This window comes from Ranitomeya imitator, chromosome 1 (genome assembly GCF_032444005.1).
Source record: "Ranitomeya imitator isolate aRanImi1 chromosome 1, aRanImi1.pri, whole genome shotgun sequence".
Lineage (NCBI taxonomy): Eukaryota > Metazoa > Chordata > Amphibia > Anura > Dendrobatidae > Ranitomeya > Ranitomeya imitator.
Window position 1 is genome coordinate 243350666 of NC_091282.1, and position 23072 is coordinate 243373737.

General features: G+C 44.5%; 1 protein-coding gene across 1 annotated transcript in view; it reads right to left on the reverse strand.

The window, feature by feature from the left end:
• The window catches only part of ERP29 (endoplasmic reticulum protein 29), a 50492-nt gene extending 40608 nt beyond the window's left edge, over positions 1–9884 (reverse strand). The window contains exon 1 of the mRNA XM_069754829.1: positions 9682–9884. Coding sequence (XP_069610930.1) covers positions 9682–9822 — 141 coding nt within the window. The 5' untranslated portion in view covers positions 9823–9884. The remainder of the gene's footprint in view (positions 1–9681) is intronic.
• Between the last annotated feature and the right edge of the window lie 13188 nt (positions 9885–23072).

The following is a 23072-nucleotide window of genomic DNA, read 5'->3' on the forward strand; positions in this document are numbered from 1 at the left end:
TACAAATATACAGAGGGGACCTGCCTGGCTTCGCGGACCAAATATACCGTAATTGGGGGACTCGCCCGGTGTCTTGGGCAAATATACTCACCCTGCGTTACAGATTTGGCCGCTAGAGTTTAACAAATGTGTCCTAGGAGATGCATATAACATGTCAATTGTGAGGTTGCATCTTTTTGCAATATTCCCAGAGGGCAGAATCTTGTGACTAAAAATCAGTTCCATTTACAGCGTGTGAAATAAATATTGAACACGTCACCAATTTGCTAAGTAAATATATTTCCTTGGGGGAAATATATAAGTTCATTGGGGGGTCTAGGTTCCAATATGGGGTCACTTGTGGGGGGTTTCTACTGTTTAGGTACATACGGTGCTCTGCAAATGCAACGTGACGCCTGCAGACCAATCCATCTAAGTCTGCATTCAAAATGGCGCTCCTTCCCTTCCAAGCTCTGCCATGCGCCAAAACGGTGGTTCCCCCCCACATATGGGGTATCAGCGTACTCAGGACAAATTGCACAACAACTTTTCCCTTCCGAACTCTGCCATGCGCCCAAACAGTGGTTCCCCCCCACATATGGGGTATCAGCGTACTCAGGACAAATTGTACAACTTTTGGGGTCCATTTTGTCCTGTTACCCTTGGTAAAATAAAACAAATTGGAGCTGAAATAAATTTTTTGTGAAAAAAAAGTTGAATGTTCATTTTTTTTAAACATTCCAAAATTTCCTGTGAAACACCTGAAGGGTTACTAAACTTCTTGAATGTGGTTTTTAGCACCTTGAGGGGTGCAGTTTTTAGAATGGTGTCACAATCGGGTGTTTTCTATCATATAGACCCCTCAAAATGACTTCAAATGTGACGTGGTCCCTAAAAAAAAAATGGTGTAAAAATGAGAAATTGCTGGTCAACTTTTAACCCTTACAACTCCCTAACAAAAAAAAAAATTTGTTTCCAAAATTGTGCTGATGTAAAGTAAAATGTTACTTATTAAGTATTTTGTGTGACATATCTCTGTGATTTAAGGGCATAAAAATTTAAATTTGAAAAATTGCGAAATTTTCAAAGATTTCGCCAAATTTCCGTTTTTTCCACAAATAAACGCAGGTAATATCAAATAAATTTTTACCACTATCATGAAGTACAATATGTCACGAGAAAACAATGTCAGAATCACCGGGATCCGTTGAAGCGTTCCAGAGTTATAACCTCATAAAGGGACAGTGGTCAGAAATGTAAAAATTGGCCCGGTCATTAACGTGCAAACCACCCTTGGGGGTAAAGGGGTTAAACTACTGAATATTCCAGTAAGCACTGTTAGGGCCATAATTCAGAAGTGAAAAAAAACCATGATTCCACCATGAATAGTCCAAAACTAGGTGCTACCTGCAAGCTTTCAGACAGAGGCGTAAAAAGAATAATCAACCTGGGGCGCACTACAGAAAGACCCGGAATTTTTTCAAAGAAAATTATAAGTAATGCATTTAACCTTCATGGCTTGTATGCACGCTCACCAAGCAAGACTCAATTGCTAAACAAAAAGCATGTTCAAGTGCATTTACAGTTTGCTCAACAACATTTAGACAAGCATGATAAATGCTGTAAGAATATAGTCTGGTCAGATGAGGCGAAAATAGACCTCTTGGGATGCCATAATACGCACCACGTTTAGAGGCCAAAAGGCACTGCATATCACCCCAAAAACACCATACCAAAAGTGAAGTTTGGAGGTGGGAATATCATGGTGTGGGGGCTGTTTTTTAGCATACCACACTGGCAAACTTTATGTACCGTATTTTGTGGATTATGAGACGCACCCCAAATTTTGAGGAGAAAAATAAGAAAAAAACTTTTAATAAAATGGTGCTTCTTATAATCTATGCCTCTTATTACTTACCGGGGGTGGTGGCTGCGTGGAGCAGGGTCCCAGGATCGCTGCTGGAGATCTCATCTCCCAACATCTTGGTGACGAGATCTCCATATGCGCATGTGCTGCCCTGGCAGCCATTTTCCCAGAGCCCACAGCATAGTAAACCATTGTAAGTGCGGGGGCTCTGGGCTTTCACAAAATGTCGGAGGAGCCCCCGCACCACTGAACACCCGCAGCAGCGCTCCGCACATCCGAACACCCCCTGCAGCCTGCAGTATAGCTCCCCTCTTGCCTCCTCCAGCAGCGACCCTGGGACCCTGCTCCATTGCAGCCCGTAAGGTATATCCGCATTATAAGATGCACCCCTATTTTGCCCCCCAAACTTTTTGGGGAAAAAGTGTGTCTTATAATTGAAAAATACAGTAATTGAAGGAAGAATGAATGGACAAATGTACTGAGACATTCTTCAAAATTTGTAGCCATCTGAAGATGAAACAAGGGTGGACATTTCAGCAAGACAATGTTCCCAAACACACAGCTGTTATGGACCTGGTGGTTAGGAGCACCCGGCACGACCTGATAGTTAAACTCACACAGGACAAGCTCTGGGATGTGGGAGCTCTGCTGACCGCAGGCCCTAATCCTATCACAACAACTAGAAATAGCCGTGGAGCGTTCCTGACTTTTCCTAGACGCCTCTTCACAGCCTAAGAGCTAGCTAGCCCTAGAGATAGAAAATAAAGCCTACCTTGCCTCAGAGAAATTCCCCAAAGGAAAAGGCAGACCCCCACATATATTGACTGTGAGTAAAGATGAAAGTCACAAACACAGAAATGAAACAGGTTTCAGCAAAGGGAGGCCAGACTTACTAAACAGAGAGAGGATAGGAAAGGTAACTTTGCGGTCGGCACAAAAAACTACAAAAGACCACGCAGAGTGTGCAAAAAGACCTCCGCACCGACTAACGGTGCGCAGATGCCACTCTGCATCCCAGAGCTTCCAGCTAGCAAGACAAAATCATGATAACCAGCTGGACAAGGAAACAATGAACAAATAATAACTATCAGGAACTTAGCTTCTGCAGGAGAAGACAGGTCACCAGAAAGATCCAAGAGCGAACTAAACCAATGCAGGAACATTGACAGCTGGCATGGAGTAACGATCTGAGTGGAGTTAAATAGAGCAGCCAACCAAAGGATAAACCACGTCACCTGTGTATGGAACCTCAGGAGCAGCAGCTTCACTCACAGCCACCAGAGGGAGTCCATGGACAGAACTCGCCGAAGTACCATTCACGACCACAGGAGGGAGTTCGACAACAGAATTCACAACAGTACCCCCCCTTGAGGAGGGGTCACCGAACCCTCACCAGAGCCCCCAGGCCGATCAGGATGAGCCAAATGAAAGGCACGAACTAGATCGGCAGCATGAACATCAGAGGCAAAAACCCAGGAATTATCTTCCTGACCATAACCCTTCCACTTGACCAGGTACTGGAGTTTCCGTCTCGAAACACGAGAATCCAAAATCTTCACCACATACTCCAACTCCCCCTCGACCAACACCGGGGCAGGAGGATCAACGGAGGGAACCATAGGCGCCACATATCTCCGCAACAACGACCTATGGAACACATTATGGATGGCAAAAGAAGCTGGAAGGTCCAAACGAAATGACACAGGATTAAGAACTTCAGAAATCTTATATGGCCCAATGAAACGAGGCTTAAACTTAGGAGAGGAAGCCTTCATAGGAACATGACGAAATGACAACCGAACCAAATCCCCAACACGAAGTCAGGGACCAACACAGCGCCGGCGGTTAGCGAAACGTTGAGCCTTCTCCTGGGACAATGTCAAATTGTCCACCACATGAGTCCAAATCTGCTGCAACCTGCCACCACCGTATCCACACCAGGACAGTCCGTAGGCTCAACCTGCCCTGAAGAGAAACGAGGATGGAAACCAGAATTACAGAAAAAAGGAGAGACTAAAGTAGCCGAGCTGGCCCGATTATTAAGGGCGAACTCAGCCAAAGGCAATCATCCTGATTAGCAGAAACAAAGCATCTCAGATATGTTTCCAAAGTCTGATTAGTTCGTTCGGTTTGGCCATTAGTCTGAGGATGGAAAGCCGAAGAAAAAGACAAATCAATGCCCATCTTAGCACAAAAGGACTGCCAAAACCTCGAAACAAACTGGGAACCTCTGTCCGAGACGATGTTCTCTGGAATGCCATGCAAACGAACCACATGCTGGGAAAACAATGGCACCAAATCAGAGGAGGAAGGCAATTTAGACAAGGGTACCAAATGGACCATCTTAGAGAAGCGATCACAAACCACCCAAATGACCGACATCCTTTAAGAAACAGGGAGATCAGAAATAAAATCCATGGAAATATGCGTCCAGGGCCTCTTCGGGACCGGCAAGGGCAAAAGCAACCCACTGGCATGAGAACAGCAGGGCTTAGCCCGAGCACAAGTCCCACAGGACTGCACAAAAGAACGCACATCCCGTGACAAAGAAGGCCACCAAAAGGATCTAGCCACCAAATCTCTGGTACCAAAGATTCCAGGATGACCAGCCAACACCGAACAATGAACCTCAGAGATAACTCTACTAGTCCATCTATCAGGGACAAACAGTTTCTCCGTAGGACAACGGTCAGGTCTATCAGCCTGAAACTTCTGCAGCACGCGCCGCAAATCAGGGGAGATGGCAGACAAAATTACCACCTCTTTAAGAATACCCACCGGCTCCGGAACACCCGGAGAGTCAGGCACAAAACTCCTTGACAGGGCATCAGCCTTCACATTCTTAGATCCCGTAAGGTATGAAACCACAAAATCAAAACGGGAGAAAAAGAGCGACCATCGAGCCTGTCTAGGATTCAACCGTTTGGCAGACTCGAGATAAGTCAAATTCTTGTAATCCGTCAAGACCACCACGCGATGTTTAGCTCCTTCAAGCCAATGTCGCCACTCCTTGAATGCCCACTTCATGGCCAACAACTCTCGATTGCCAACATCATAATTGCGCTCAGCAGGCGAGAATTTTCTAGAAAAGAAGGCACATGATTTCATCACCGAGCCATCAGAACTTCTTTGCGACAAAACAGCCCCTGCTCCAATCTCAGAAGCATCAACCTCGACCTGAAATGGGAGCGAAACATCTGGCTGGCACAACACAGAGGCAGAAGAAAAATGATGCTTCAACTCCTGAAAAGCCTCTACAGCCGCAGAGGACCAATTGACCACATCAGCACCTTTCTTGGTCAAATCAGTCAACGGTTTAGCAATACTAGAAAAATTAGCGATGAAGCGACGGTAAAAATTAGCAAAGCCCAGGAACTTCTGCAGGCTCTTCACAGATGTTGGCTGAGTCCAATCATAAATGGCCTGAACTTTAACAGGGTCCATCTCGATAGTAGAAGGGGAAAAAATGAAACCCAAAAATGAAACCTTCTGAACTCCAAAGAGACACTTTGACCCCTTCACAAACAAGGAATTCGCACGAAGGACCTGGAACACCATTCTGACCTGCTTCACATGAGACTCCCAATCATCCGAAAAGACCAAAATGTCATCCAAATATACAATCATGAATCTATCCAGGTACTCTCGGAAGATGTCATGCATAAAGGACTGAAACACAGATGGAGCATTAGAAAGCCCGAATGGCATAACCAGGTACTCAAAATGGCCCTCGGGCGTATTAAATGCTGTTTTCCATTCATCGCCCTGTTTAATTCGCACAAGATTATACGCCCCTCGAAGATCTATCTTGGTGAACCAACTAGCCCCCTTAATCCGAGCAAACAAATCAGACAGCAACGGCAAAGGATGCTGAAATTTGACTGTGATCTTATTAAGAAGGCGGTAATCAATACAAGGTCTCAAAGAGCCATCCTTCTTGGCCACAAAAAAGAACCCTGCTCCCAATGGTGACGACGACGGGCGAATATGACCCTTCTCCAAGGATTCCTTTATATAACTCCGCATAGCGGCGTGCTCTGGCACAGATAAATTAAACAGACGGCCCTTAGGAAACTTACTACCAGGAATCAAATTAATAGCACAATCGCAATCCCTATGAGGAGGTAGGGCACCGGATTTGGGCTCTTCAAATACATCCCGGGAATCTGATAAAAACTCAGGGACTTCAGAAGGAGTGGAAGGCGAAATTGACAACAATGGAACATCACCATGTACCCCCTGACAACCCCAGCCGGACACAGACATAGATTTCCAATCCAACACTGGATTATGGACCTGTAGCCATGGCAACCCCAAAACGACCACATCATGCAGATTATGCAACACCAAAAAGCGAATATCCTCCTGATGTGCAGGAGCCATGCACATGGTCAATTGAGTCCAGTACTGAGGCTTATTCTTGGCCAAAGGCGTAGCATCAATTCCTCTCAATGGAATAGGATACTGCAAGGGCTCCAAGAAAAAACCACAGCGCCTGGCAAACTCCAAGTCCATCAAATTCAGGGCAGCGCCTGAATCCACAAATGCCATAACAGAATAGGACGACAGAGAGCAAATCAGAGTAACGGACAAAAGAAATTTAGACTGTACCGTACCAATGGTGGCAGACCTAGCGTACCGCTTAGTGCGCTTAGGACAATTGGAGATAGCATGAGTGGATTCACCACAGTAAAAACACAGCCCATTCCGACGTCTGTGTTCTTGCCGTTCAGCTCTGGTCAAAGTCCTATCACACTGCATAAGCTCAGGCCTACGCTCAGAGAATACCGCCAGATGGTGCACAGCTTTGCGCTCACGCAAGCGCCGATCGATCTGAATGGCCAAGGACATAGACTCATTCAGACCAGCAGGCGTGGGAAATCCCACCATGACATCCTTAAGGGCTTCAGAAAGACCCTTTCTGAAAATTGCCGCCAGGGCACACTCATTTCACTGAGTAAGCACAGACCACTTTCTAAACTTCTGACAGTACACCTCCGCTTCATCCTGACCCTGACACAAAGCCAGCAAGATTTTCTCTGCCTGATCCACTGAATTTGGTTCATCATAAAGCAATCCAAGCGCCAGAAAAAAACGCATCAACATCACGCAATGCAGGATCTCCTGGCGCAAGGGAAAATGCCCAGTCTTGAGGGTCACCACGCAACAAAGAAATAATGATTTTTACTTGTTGAACGGGGTCACCAGAGGAGCGGGGTTTCAAAGCTAGAAAGAGTTTACAATTATTTTTGAAATTCAAGAACTTAGATCTATCCCCAGAAAATAAATCAGGAATAGGAATTCTAGGCTCTAACATAGGATTCTGAACCACAAAATCTTGAATGTTTTGTACCCTTGCAGTGAGATTATCCACACAAGAGGACAGACCTTGAATGTCCATATCTACACCTGTGTCCTGAACCACCCAAAGGTTTAGGGGAAAAGAAAGACAAAACACAGTGCAAAGAAAAAAAAATGGTCTCAGAACTTCTCTTATCCCTCTATTGAGATACATTAATACTTTAGGCCAGCTGTACTGTTATGGACCTGGTGGTTAGGAGCACCCGGCACGACCTGATAGTTAAACTCACACAGGACAAGCTCTCGGATGTGGGAGCTCTGCTGACCGCAGGCCCTAATCCTATCACAACAACTAGAAATAGCCGTGGAGCGTTCCTGACTGTCCCTAGACGCCTCTTCACAGCCTAAGAGCTAGCTAGCCCTAGAGATAGAAAATAAAGCCTACCTTGCCTCAGAGAAATTCCCCAAAGGAAAAGGCAGACCCCCACATATATTGACTGTGAGTAAAGATGAAAGTCACAAACACAGAAATGAAACAGGTTTCAGCAAAGGGAGGCCAGACTTACTCAACAGACAGAGGATAGGAAAGGTAACTTTGCGGTCGGCACAAAAAACTACAAAAGACCACGCAGAGTGTGCAAAAAGACCTCCGCACCGACTAACGGTGCGGAGATGCCACTCTGCATCCCAGAGCTTCCAGCTAGCAAGACAAACTCATGATAACCAGCTGGACAAGGAAACAATGAACAAATAATAACTATCAGGAACTTAGCTTCTGCAGGAGAAGACAGGTCACCAGAAAGATCCAAGAGCGAACTAAACCAATGCAGGAACATTGACAGCTGGCATGAAGTAACGATCTGAGTGGAGTTAAATAGAGCAGCCAACCAAAGGATAAACCACGTCACCTGTGTAAGGAACCTCAGAAGCAGCAGCTTCACTCACAGCCACCAGAGGGAGTCCATGGACAGAACTCGCCAAAGTACCATTCACGACCACAGGAGGGAGTTCGACAACAGAATTCACAACACACAGCCAAGGAAACTCTCAGATGGTTTCAGAGAGAGAAAATAAAGCTGCTGGAATGGCCCAGCCAATCACCTGACCTAAATCTAATAGACAATGTATTGAAGGAACCAAAATTCAGAGTTCATAGAAGGAGCCCAAGTAGCCTTCAGGATTGGGACAGTTTGTGTGAAAGAACGGGCCAAAATTACACCTGAGCATTGTCTGCCACTAGTTGCTCCATACAGGAGTCTTGAAGCTGTCATCACCAACAAAGGCTTTTGTATGAAGTATTAATTACATTTCAGTAGACGTGTTCAATACTTTTTCCCTGTTATTTTTCATTACACATAACTTAATTTGTGGACATCTATGGTTGGATTTCTTTGCCTGTGTGGATAGGATGGATTGTTACCAACATCTGATGAGAATTTTATGTGGAGAGCACCTTTAGGGTATGTGCACACGTTGATTTTGCTGCGGATCCGCAGCGGTCTTGACGCTGCGGATTCGCAGCAGCTTTCCATGAGTTTACAGTACTACGTAAGCCTATGGAAAACAAAATCCGCAGTGCACATGCTGCGGAAAAAACGCGCGGAAACGTAGCGTTGCTTATTCCGCAGCATGTCAATTCTTTGTGCGGATTCCCAAGCGTTTTACACCTGCTCCATAATAGGAATCCGCAGGTGTAAAACCACAGGTGGAATATGCACAAAAGAACGCGTAAAATCCGCGGTAAATCTGCAGATAAAATGCAGTGCTTCTTACCTGCAGATTTCTCAAAACAGTTGCGGAAAAATCCGCAGAGGTTCCATCTACGTGTGCACATACCCTTAGAAATATATTTACTTAGAAAATTGGTGACGTGTTCAATACTTATTTCACCCCTGTATGTAAATAGGATTGTCTGCAGTAAGCACATTTCTGCAAGCTCAACTCCGATAACCTGGACAGTCACCAAACCTTCTGTCACATGTGCACATCCCCTAATTGTGAGCAGGACTTCCACTTGGGGGTTAATCCTTTTATAAGACAGTGGGTTGTCATCAAACGCTACGTAAAGCTATCGCAGCCCACCCCTTAATCCCACTCCTGGGGCTAACATGTGGCTCGGATATATTTTTATTAGGAAAGAAATTGCTGAAATACCAGCTGTTATTAGTACAGCTGCCCAGCTTTTGGCACGATGTGGCGTGACGCTATATCAGTACGTGCTGGTATCCCGTCCACTATGCTGTAACATCTGGGCGCTGGCGTTCACTGACCCTAAATACGGAGAAGCAGAATGGATCTAAATAATCAATGATAGGATCTACTGGATAAATCTATGTCCCCGGACAGTGACCATCTCTGAGCTGGGGCTGGGTGCAGAATTCCAGAATCGCACAGATGTCACACACAATCAGGATGGGGAAGCGGGCACTTCTAGGATTGGTGTGATGGCCACCCTGTGTGTACCCAGTGACAGGCAGCAGCCTGCTGGACCCCCATGCTGTGTCCTGGATGATGTGATGCCCAGGAGCCACTACCTTATAGAAGGAGATCTGGTCCAGGGATAAGGAGCCCTTGGTGTGCAGGGAGCAGCAGCTCTGCAGGACGCTACAGGCCAGCAGCAGCAGCACCAGCTGTGCCCCCGGAGCTGTCCCTCTCTGTCCCCTTACAGGCGCCATGCTTTTGGAGGAAAGATCAAAGGCTGGAGATGAGCTTCTCCCCCTCACCCCCTGCACACTTCCGGTCTGACATATGACAGCTGCGAGGGGCGGTGTCGTTCCTCTGTGTCAGATCTGTCTGTCCTGTATATGTCATGTGTCCTCTGGGTTTACTCTGCAGTGCAGTTACCAATAGTCTAGTGACTGCTCAGGCTGCAGACAATAAAACAAAAAGACAACAATCTCTTTAGGGACTGGGGGGCACAGAGAGAACAATATATGGGTCCTTTGGAGCCCAAAAGCTCCTAGAAATGCAAAATTCCACCTGCTTTGGGGGTAGAAATGGACCCCCTTACCTCTTGGGCCCTTGTGCAGACGATTGCACCAATGATATGTCCGCCCCTGCATTTAGGCTAGGTTCACATTGCGTTAGGGCAGTCCGCTTAGCGCATAGCGCTACGGACTGCGCTAACGCAATGTCCCAAAAGGGATCGCGTTTGCCGATCCCGCTAGCGCAGATGCCCAATCTGCGCTAGCCAGGAACGGACCGTGAACGCAAGCAGCGTTCGCAGTCCGTCACTCAAATGACGGCACATCGCTAGCGCACGCTCAATCTGGGCATGCGCTAGCGATGCGTTCGCCATTACAAGCAATGGCGGCGTTAACGGACTACGTTACACCGCGTTATACCGCGGTGTACCATAGTCCGTTTAACGGGTTCACATAACGCAATGTGAATAACTCAAATAGGGGCTATATTATGCTTTCCCTATATAGAGCCATCTTATTCCACAGCGCTTTACAGACATCACTGTCCCCAATGGGGCTCACAATCTACATAGTATAGAATACTTCTACACACAGTACAAAGACCAATATTGCCAATAATTCCACTATTCACCTCCACAGTATATACCAATACAGAACACAACTGCACTGCAAAACTGATACTTTAAAAAAATAAATAAAAGTAGTTTAGTGATCATATAGAGATAAGCACCAGTCCTGTCAGCCAATCTAATATATAATTGCCTAGACTACTACTTCCTGCAATTTGTGCCAACTTCCTGTCCGGAGCTAATGTCCGGAGATAATGTCCGGAGCTAATGTCCGGAGATAAGTGACGTCAACAGTGTCCAGTGTCTGATTGGTTGCCGCCTGCTGCGAGCGACCAATCAGAAACGTGCCGTACTGTGACACACTCCGCCCGCCATTTTGGTGTGATTTTTGAATTTTTACCTCACAGCAAGTTTCTACTGCGTGGAGGCGGGCCCAGTGACGTTGCTCTTCAAGCTCCTGCGGAATTTCGTCAAAAAAATGATAATACCATTTACCAAAACTATATATATTTAGTTGTGAAGTGGTTCAGTGACATTTTCACACCAATTTTGAACTTTTGTTTGGTGTTTTCTCCATATACTGCCTATTATTTTTGTTCTTTCTTACTATTATTTATTAATTGTATTATTCTTACATTTGAATAAATAAAGTATATATGGATTCTAGACTCCCGATTCTTTAGAATCGGGCTGCCATCTAGTATTATATAATGACTAAGGGTATGTGCACACGTCAGGATTTCTTGCAAAAATTTTCCTAACAAAAACCGGACATTTCTGCCAGAAATCCGCATGCGTTTTTTTTCGCGTTTTTTCATGCATTTTTTACGTGTTTTTGGTGCGTTTTTCTCCAAACGCATAGAATAGCGGGAAAAACGCTATTAATGAACATGCTGCTTTTTTTTTACCGTGATGCGTTTTTTCTGTGGAAGGGTGCCCCTTTAGTAATAATGCCTCCAGGATGCCCCTCCAGTAATAATGCCTCCAGGGTGCCCCTCCAGTAATAATGCCTCAAGGGTGCCCCTCCAGTAATAATGCCTCCAGGGTGCCCCTCCAGTAATAATGCCTCCAGGAGGCCCCTCCAGTAATAATGCCTCCAGGGTGCCCCTCCAGTAATAATGCCTCCAGGGTGCCCCTCCAGTAATAATGCCTCTAGGGTGCCCCTCCAGTAATAATGACTCCAGGGTGCCCCTCCAGTAATAATGCCTCCAGGGTGCTCCTCCAGTAATAATGCCTCCAGGGTGCCCCTCCAGTAATAATTCCTCCAGGGTGCCCCTCCAGTAATAATGCCTCCAGGGTGCCCCTCCAGTAATAATGCCTCCAGGATGCCCCTCCAGTAATAATGCCTTCAGAGTGCCCCTCCAGCAATAATGCCTCCAGGGTGCCCCTCCAGTAATAATGCCTCCAGGGTGCCCCTCCAGTAATAATACCTCAAGGGTGCCCCTTCAGTAATAATGCCTCCAGGATGCCCCTCCAGCAATAATGCCTCTAGGGTGCCCCTCCAGTAATAATACCTCCAGGGTGCCCCTCGGGAATAACGCACCTCTACAGTGCCACATTCAGTAATAATGCCTTCTCCAATAATAATGCTCCCAGAGTGCCCTCTTCAGTAATAATGCCCCTTAAAGCGTCACCTTTATTAATACTGCTTCCCCCAGAGTTAGGTAATGAAATTGTAGTACACATATTACACACATAGATCACATACAGAGAATACCAATAATTATTATCATCAGCGGAGTGTAATGTGGTACGTGTGCATGTAAGGACCAAAGTAACAGGGACAACTGTAAAACAGGAATCCTAATACACCACAGGAAGAACACAGTCACTATGTCCCATAAAATATAAATCTTTATTCAATATATTTATATAAAACACAGAACATCAGAACAAGCACATTCAGTAAAACTGGGGCTGGTAAAACCAACTAAATGTAACACCAATATACACAAAAAGGGCTACATGGTGCCCCCCATAGCAACAGCGCACAGAAGATAATGATAGTAATAAGGTAGTTAATAATGCCAAGTATAGATGGGAATATGGGCCAAATGCTAGTATCTCATAAGAATAGCCAATAGGGATCAGCGATGAACATACACACAACAATAAACTGCTAATGCAGGTGGGCACAAACGCCCAATATGTCCATAGTTAATCCCATGCAAACGCCTATATACAGAGAAATGGCCACATATACACCAAAATATTTACCTAGTAGTGCGCCAGCAAGGGGGGAACCAGAGCCCACCCCGACGCGCATTTCGGAGCGCTACAATGGCTCCTTCCTCAGGGGGTGTAGAGGGTAGATGTCCATAGCGGTTTTATGTGCCATGGCGCCGGAAGTAGTCACCGGCGCATGCGCACCTGCCGCGCACACCGCCAACCAAGACGCCGCCGCCATCCGGAACCGGAAACACGCGGGCCCACGTGATCTGGCACCACATGACAGCAGACATCACGGTGGACAGGCCGCACAGAGGCGCACGCGCAGAGACAGATCCCGGACGCCACCTTGAATAAGGGCACATGAAAGGGCAAGGAACACATGTATGTAAATATAACAAAATGGAGAATCAAAAAAGTGCAGAACATTATTAAATATTATGGCCGCACATTAGACATAAAACTCGTACACAAAAGGGGGCGTCAACCCCTACACCACTACTTTTTGTGTATATTGGTGTTACATTTAGTTGGTTTTACCAGCCCCAGTTTTACTGAATGTGCTTGTTCTGATGTTCTGTGTTTTATATAAATATATTGAATAAAGATTTATATTTATATTTTATGGGACATAGTGACTGTGTTCTTCCTGTGGTGTGTTAGGATTCCCCCAGAGTTGCCTTGTCAGTAATGATTTCCCCCCGAGTTCCCCCTACACTAAAATGTCCTCCAGAGTCCCCTTCAGTAATAATGCTTCTCTCATACTGCCCTCCTCAATAATAATGTGACCCAGAGTGGTCCCTTCAGAAATAATGCCCCCTAATAGATGCGCCTTTTCTGGGCAGCTGCGGGCTGCCGTTTTTATTCTAGGGGGAGCCTAAATCAATGGCCCCTTTTCAGTCTGAGAATAGCAGCCCCCAGCTGTGAGCTTTAGCAAGGCTGGTTGTCAAAAATGGGGGGTATCCCAAGCGTTTTTTTTTTTTAATTATTTATTAAAATAATTTAAAAAACAGTGTGGGGACCCCTCCATTCTTGATAACCAACCTTGTAGAAGCTGACAGCTGGGGTTTACAGCCCCTAGCTGTGAGTTTTGTCTATTTGGGTAATAAAATAGGGGGGAACCCACGTCGTGTTTTTCATTCATTTATTTCTGAACGATCGCAGCCGGTGGCTGTGGAATACCCCCACCCTTGGCACCTACTGTCATTGTTATTAGCGGCAGTAGGTGTCAGATGATGGGGGGTAATAGTCCCAAATGCCACCACCTACTGTTGTTCGGACTTTAATTTAACACTCCTCATTCTCTGCTCACTGGCCGAACAGGGGAGAATGATGACAGCCAGCTTCAGCACCAGCCGCCGGGGAACAGCGCTTCTTCCCCGGTGGCCGTCCATGTTGCACAGAGAACATCTAAGTGTGTTCTCTGTGTGCACGTGTGCGGGACATTTTGCTGTCCGTGATGACGGAAAAAACGGACATGTCAGCATGTTTTGCCCATGGATACACGGTCCGTGGAAACACACTGACATGTGCACAGACCCATTCATTTGGCTGTCCGTGTGGTACTGATGCGGCACATGGGTGGAACACTGTTACCACACATGTGCCATACGTAGTACACACACGGACAAACGGACACAGATATCTGCGGTACCGGTTTTTCTGGTACCGGAAATATTAGGACGTGTGAAACCGGCCTAAGACAAGTCCGGAGATGCTGCAGGCCAGCATGTTTAGGGCAAGCAGGCTGCTCACAGTAGTACAACACAGAAAAAGAGCAAGAGAATCCCAAAGAGTATATGATGCCCAATAAAAACTATTTTTATTTTAAACCAAAAGTAAAAGTAATTATGTGGTACACGATATATTTCTCTAGGCAGGTATAAAGGAGGCACCTCGAGACGAAGAAGTGAAACGTTCGTTGGCGCGGCAGGGGCTTCATGCTTACAGGTGATTAGTCGTGTAAGTGTCAAGGTTTAATATATTACTCAAGAAAGAAGAGAATGTCCAGCTCCACCGAATCCGTAAATAAGTTTTCTTTATTCACAAACTTTGAACATAGAGGATACAGACTTCAGTTGTCATGATTAAGGGAGCTTAGTTTCCAGAAACGCGTTGAGATTCTTAGGCTACTTTCACACTAGCGTTAACTGCAATACGTTAAAATGCGTCGTTTTGCGAAAAAATGCATCCAGCAAAAGTGCTTGCAGGATGCGTTTTTTCCCCATAGACTTGTATTGGCGACGTATTGCGACGGATTGGCATACGTCGGTATACGTCGTACGACGGATGCGTCGAAATTAGGCGACACGTCGTCTGGAAAAACGTAGATTGTAACGTTTTTTGGCTCCGACAAAAAAACGTGTCGCGACGCATCCAGCGGCATGCGTCTTTGGCTACAATGAAAGTCTATGAGCGACGGATGCGTCGAGACACGTCGTACAACGCAATGCAGCGCTGCAATACGTTTTTTTTTACTGAGCATGCTCAGAACCAGGATTTTTTAGCTAATTGGCCAGACATCCCCAAATCTATATAAACCTGGCCTGGGCCTTCAACCCCACATATGCCAAAAAGAAGACAGAGCAAGAAGAAGCCAGCAAGACTGCCATCAAGACCCCAGCCTGATATCAAGACCCCAGCCGGACATCAAGATCCCTGCCGGACATCAAGACCCCAGCCTGACAGCAAGACCGCAACTCCAGATAGAGAGTGGACTGGACACCCCTGGTCATCCGCAGCTCATTGATCGGATGTATCCAGAATCGTCTCACTCTCCGTTGCATCCTCCGTCTTTCTGCTGCCGCCTCCTTCTCCCGCACTATGATATCCAGGCGATTCGTCTCAAATATAACGTCAGTAACCAAACTCGCAATCCTCCCAAGTACACCATCCATCCTTGCCACTAAACTAAAACCCTCAAAGATGGGCTGTAAATACAGTCAGTATATAGATTTCCCTTATTTTCCAGTAGCCAATCAAATTTTGGTGCCTCCCATTTTAACAACGGATCCGTCGTAAAAACGGATGCAACGGATGGTAAAAACGTATGCAACGTATGCAACGCATCCAGCATTTTAACGCAACCGTTTAGCGGATTTGCGACGGATCCGTCGAAATGCTGTATGCGTTGCATACGTTTTCCACTTTTTTGACGCATCCGTTTTTTCGGCAAAAAGACGTTTTTGGGACGGTTTGCAGTTAACGCTAGTGTGAAAGTAGCCTTACCCATATGGTTCATGCTGAAGTCTGTATCCTCTATGTTCAAAGTTTGTGAATAAAGAAAACTTTTTTACGGATTCGGTGGAGCTGGACATTGTCTTCTTTCTTGGACTTTATACGCCTGGACACAGCGGGTCTGTGCTCCCGAATATTGGTTTATGCATCACGGGTGAGCTGGCTTATATTTCTTCTTAATATATTACTGCGTAAACTGCTAGAAGGAGGAAACATACAACTCATTGAAAGTGCAAATAGTGTTAGGCTCTATATCTATTCTATACAATGTGAACTGTTATCACTCCGTGCATTGTTTGATACAGTCCCTGCTCTTTTGGTTAGCAGCCACCTTGGTATTATTCATCGTTCCACATAATTATATTTATTTTTATTTCTGGTTTAAAATAAAAAGCGTTTTTATTGGGCATCATATACTCTTTGGGCTTTTCTTGCTCCTTTTGTGTGCTATAGTACAGAGTTTTGGCCTTTTTCCAATATTATGATGAGTATTTTGTTGTAGTTATTCACAGTAGTACAAGCAACATTTGGCCTGGCGTTGTCACGTTAAAAACAGCTCCTTGGACATTTCAAAATGGCCGCATGGCTGGTTTCAAGACCAAATCAATATAACTCCAAGCTGTTAGGGGGGTCTGGCTACCGTACATTATGCCACAGTGCACCATAATCCTGAATGAAGACATGTGTGATGTTCCCACGTGAAGACTGCTTTATGGCATTGCCCACATGGTCTATCATTGCGTCTAAGACAATAACGGGACTCATCGCTGAAGAGGTAGACCTCTAATCCAGCCTTTCTTGCCGTCTTGCTCTGCATTATGATAGCCTTTGGCAGTGTTGACGTGAGGTCAATGCATTACTTGTAGCTGGATGTCTGGTTCGTAGCCCAATGTTTGTAGCCCTCTGATGCTCTGTGTAGTCGCTGTTTGACACCCTAGGGTTGGTATGTAATGGCCAGTTTCACTTGTGTACAGAATAATGCCACGCTGCATGTTGCTCTTTGTTACGCAAGTTTCAAGTTTATCTGAGAAACAGGATAAGGGAAAGTGCACACGTTGAGTATTTGCAGCGGATTTCTTTGAACCAAAAGCCAGTGTGTTGGCAGAATAAACGCTGAGTAAAATCAATGCGTTTTTATGTGTTTTCTTCCCATTTATTTATATGGCCGAAAAACGATGTAAGGGTTAGTTCATAAGTGGGATTTTTGCCTTCAAATAAAAAACCCCGCAGCATTTTACCGTACCAGCAAAGTGATTGAGATTTCTGAAGTTTCATGCACATGCTTCTTGTTTTTTTCCTTGCAGATTTGAAGTAGTTTCAAATCAAATCCACAGCATGTCAATTCATTTAGCATTTTTTTACAGCGTTTTTAACCCATGGTTTTTTCTGCCAAGAGACACGTTTTGTGGTGCAGAAATGTCTGCAGCAAATAATTAAAGGGGTGACCTGGAAAAGTAAATTTAATTCTAAACCCCTAACTAGTTCCATAATTTAAACAAATTTCTAATATACTTACATGAAAAATTCCCTAGCTACACCATCTAACTGCTTTCTACTTTTTTCCCTTCTTCCTTTCTGATGACACTTCGTTTGAGAATCCCAGTGCCTGCTGGGATACTCAAATAAAGCGACATCAGGGGGCCCTTCCTGAAATGAAGCATCATCAGTGCTGCTTATTTCAGGGCAGGGCTAGTCTTTGCACGGTGTGCACAATGACAGCGTGCGCTATGTTGTCGGCTCAGATCAGTAGTGATGAGCTGACAATAGAGAGATGTCACAATATCTTGCCAGCAAGAAGGCTCACGCATTGTGAACAGACTAGCCCCGCACCTGAAATGAGCATCACTGATTACAAATTAAACATATAATAAAGCAGATATACCTGCTCAGAGAGATATATAGTGTACCAGTACTGATGTAGTGGTCAAAAGGAATATTGAGGTTGAATAGGTCAGTATAAAGCGCCAGGTGGTAACTGGAAGAACGCTATGGATGAAACGAAGTAGAAGAAGAGGAGTGACATCATGTAGAGAAGGGGTGTGAGCGACGTAGCTGTGAAGTATGTCATAGTAACAAATAGCGATTGGTCTGGTGGATGAAGGGTAGGAGCATTTCACACTGAATGGATATGTGTCATGGTAGTGGCACTGATAGGTTCCCTTTACCAGGACCTGTCATGTCATTTTTGTGTATTAAACTGCTCCCAATGTCTTGTTAGTGATTGCTCACTCACTCACTCCTCTCCGCAGCACATCCCGATAGTGCCCTTAACAATAAGACTTTGTCCTCTGCATGAAAAGTTCTGCTTATAGTATGACCCTAAATATGGTATATGACCTCCACATTGTCTACCACTATCAGCCATAACCCCCACACTATCTGCCCTTATGCACCACAGTGTATGCCATGGCTGTCCTATCTCCAATTTTCCAATACATTTTCTATAGCTCCACATTGTCCCTCTGCCATGCTAACCGCTCAATTTAGCCCTCTATTGCAAGCTGTCCCTTCTTCCTTATTCATTCAGTGCCCCCTCTTCACTATATGCCCTCATACTGCCTAGCACACTGTCCTCTTCAAACTGTAACCACTCCTCATACTGTCCCCCCTACACAGTGTGATGGTCACCACAGCCGCCCATACAGTATGATATCCACAACAAGGCGCCAATATATAGTATGGTCACCACCACAGCCTCCATATATAGTATAATGTCCACCACAGCACCCTATATAGTATGATGTCCACCACAGCCCCCACATATAAAGTATGATGTTCAAAACAGCCCCCATGTATACTATAATGGCCCCCACAGCACTCCATACAGTATTATGACCCACAAACAGCATCCTAAACAGTATGATATTCACCACACACCCCAGAATAATGACCTCCACATCCCATATACAGTATAGTCACCACAGCTCCTCATATACTTTGATTTCCCCCGCACAGCCCCTCATTTCATGGCCCAAACGCACAGCCCCTCATTTCATGGACCCCCCTCATTGCTTCTTATTTCACGCCCCCCTGCAGAGCCCCTCATTTTATTCCTCCCCAGCAGCACAGCCTCTCATTTTATGCACCCCTGAACAGTAATATAAGTATCAACAAAAACAAGTTTATATGTGCCTAATCCTGCCTCCCATTCTCCATCTCATCTTCTCTGAATTGCTGCAGTGGCGCTGGACAGCGCAATGACGTCACTCCTTCCCGCCATCTAATGTCCCCTGCATGCACCTTCTCCAACAAGGCGTAAGCTAGAAGTGGCCTGTGTCTTGCTGGAGATCTGGGTGAATCGGGAGATTTCCGTTCCTCTGTTCCTATCCTGAGTGTCGCACACAGAAATTGTGTTTGTGAATGCAATTGAGAACAGGGAGGGAACGATGTCCGTGGTGCAGAAGAGAGAGAGGGATGAGCGGTGTCAGTGACTGACATATATACTGTATATATGCCGTATGTATTTGTATTGCATAGATAGATAGATAGATACATGAAAAGCTGGCAAATCATCTGCCGCGTACAATATATTCACAGTGACAAGTTAGAATAGGATAGATAGAATAGATATATACACATAGAATAGATGTATATATATATATATATATATATATATCAGTGACACACATATATATATATATATATATATATATATATATATATATGTATTTATATTGCATAGAGAGATAGATAGAAGAAAAGCCGGTAATTCATCTGCCGTGTTCTGTAAAATCACTGCCAGAGCCGACAGGATAGAAGTGATGGATTACATGCAGTAAATACAAATAGAATAGGTTGATATATAGATGTCAGTGACAAATACAATTAGTAGAGTGTGTGTGCAAATTACTGTACATGTATTTAATAAAAAATTATTTTTCGAAAAAAATGGCATAGGCTCCTGCGCAATTTTTGTAACCAGCAGAGGGAAAGCTGATGAGAGTGGGCAGATGTTTATAGCCTGGGAAGGAGGTAATACCCATGGAGCTTCCCAGGCTATTAATATTAGCTCACAACTGTATACTCAGCCTTTACTGGCTATTAAAATGGGGGACCCCCCAAAAAAATGATGTGGGGTCCCCCTATAATTAATAACCAGCAAGGCAGCAGGCAGCTGCAGGCTGATATTTATAGCCTAGGAACGGGCCATGGATACTGCCCCCCCAGCTTAAAACATCAACTCTCAGCCGCCCCAGAAAAGTAGTGTCTCTAAGATGCGCCAATTCTGGCTCTTAGCCTCGCTCTTCCCACTTGCCCTGTAGTGGTGGCAAGTGGGGTAATAGTTGGGGGATTGATGTCACCTTTGTATTGTCTGGTGACATCAAGCCCCGATGTTAGTAATGGAGAGGCGTCAATAAGACACCCCCATTACTAACCCTATAGTCACATTGTAAGAAAACACAGACACCCAGAAAAAGTCATTTAGTTGAAAGAAAGACACAGACTCCTTTAAAAATCTCAATTAAACCATAATTACGACCTCGCCTAATTCCACCAAAGCCCTCGATCTCCTGTAATAAAACTAAAATTAAAAAAAACAACAACAATATACCACACCTGCTGGTCGTCCAGTCCCATTACATAATCCATGTCTGGGGGAGAATTAGCTTTCAACCTGGACAGTGCCAAGATGCAACCGTCCAGGCAGAGAACCACTGGTGAATGAGATGCTGCGACCACAGCCTCAGTGATGTCACTGAGGGTGCGCTCCCAGCCGTGCTGAACTGTGGTAAGCTCTGGACTGTGGGAAAATCCCAGTGATAAGGTCACCGCAGTTCAAGCTAAGTGCCTTCACAGCAGATCACCGTGGTCAAGTAAGAAGAAACAGTAGACATAGACAGCCCTAGAGTAGACTACAGAGGAAGGATACTGTGTGGAAAATGCTTCATAATGTAAAGGAAACATCCATAAGACTATGTTCCCTTTTATACAACCCTTATCTAGTTACTATTCAGTAAAGAGTTAATTTTGGAACCGAAGACTCTCTTATTGAACTGTAAAACACATGTTCCTGGCAAGCCCACAACCCCGGTTAAATGTGGTGTACACGGGCGTAAAGCCCTCACAGCACAGGTCCATACAACCAGTCAGGACCCACACTTCCATGTAATGCGCAAGGTCGCTGAAGACGAGTGCCTAGCCTGCATCTTCTGCCCCGCACTAAGTTATAAAGGCGCATGTATTAAAGGGACTCTGTCGGCACAGAATGACTGTTAAAACTAACTACAAACACTCGGTGCATCATGGTGTGGCCAAACATTTAAGTGCACCTTCACACCTGGTTGTTTCTCTCTATTTCCACCTCACCACCCCTTCTCTTTGATTGACAGTTCTGGCTTCATAGAGCTAGAGAAGGGTAAAGATAGATGGAAAACAAGCTGGTGGGAAGATGAACTTAAATGCTTGGCCCCGCCATGAAGCACCGAGCATCTGTACTTGGCTTGAACAATCATTCTGTGGTGACACAAACCGTTTTAGTCTTTTCCATCAGTATTCTTTCATAAAAAGCACAAATATGACACTTTTTGCTACAAAATTTTCATTTTTTTTGGTGTAATTTTTTAACTCTTGCCTTTTTTCCAAAGAGGATGTAGGTGGCCATGCAAATGTTTTAGCGAGATTTAAGAATTACAAGTTTTTTAAACAGTAGTAAAAATAGTTGCAAAAACTCTCCAGCAAATGGGTAATGTAAAAACTGGAGTAACATATTTAGAAAGAAGTGTAATATTGTAAGAAGCACCAAATTTATCAAATATTGTCTGATACTTTCATAAACTTCATTCAAATCATGTAAAGCCACAAACAAAATTGACTTTATAAAATACCCTCATAAGAGCTTCAAATACTGTGAAATTAGGCGACACAGTCTAACATGCAACAAGTTTATCAAAGTGACTTGTACTATACATTTGCTGCCCCTGTAGACTAGCCAGTCAAAGTTTATACACCCTATAGTTATATTACTTTTCTTCTAATTTTACTGCATGATTAAATATTTTAGGCGCGCCCCGTTCTAGAAAACCTGCTAGGCCTGTGAGCGGGGTAAATATTTGATAACTAGAATGTCAGCTTATTATCTCGACACAACATCTATGTTTGTGAAATAGTAACTTTATATAATTATAGAAACTTGACTCCAGCTTACCCAGCCGCTCGATGCCCATCCACCTGGAGCCAGACTCCGGCCTCGCCCTGGCCTCACATCAAGGAAAATAGAAAAAATTGGAGTCCGACTCAACAGGACTGGATTTTCCTTTTCTGTCTTACTCATGAGTAAGACTGCCTAGTGCAGTCGAAACACGTCGTCTGGGTCATGTCGACCATGTACATTTTTCTTTTGTATGCACTATAATTTCTTTTGAAAAAGAAAAAGAAAAGGAAAATCCAGTCCTGTTGAGCCGGACTCCAATTTTTTCAAGTTTATATAATGACTCACATTTCCATGCAACGCCTTTTTGTTATTACTGCCCTTCCTATTGCATTCTGTATGCCAACTGGCTAATACCTAGGAAAGCAAAATTTCCATGTCGGAACTTTCCTCTTCTTGGCACAGAAATATTATAGCAATGCAGTTTCTTTTTGAGCATAATGTAACAGAACTGTTATCTGGGAACATTTGTTATTTAGTATTTCTCACACTATGTAATTGATTCATTATGTACAGTGAGGAAAATAAGTATTTGATACACTACCGATTTTGCAAGTTTTCACTTCTACAAAGAATGGAGAGGTCTGTAATGTTTATCGTAGGTACACTTCAACTATGAGAGACAGAATCTTCATTCTGTGATTTTTACATACTGTACTTAATTGGCATTTTATTGCAAGAAATAAGTATTTGATACAATAGAAAAACAGAACTTAATATTTGGTACAGAAACCTTTGTTTGCAATTACAGAGGTCAGACGCTTCCTGTAGTTCTTGACCAAGTTTGCACACACTGCAGCATGGATTTAAGCCCACTCCTCCATACAGATCTTTCAGGTTTTGGGGCTATCTCTGGGCAACACAGAGTTCTAACTCAC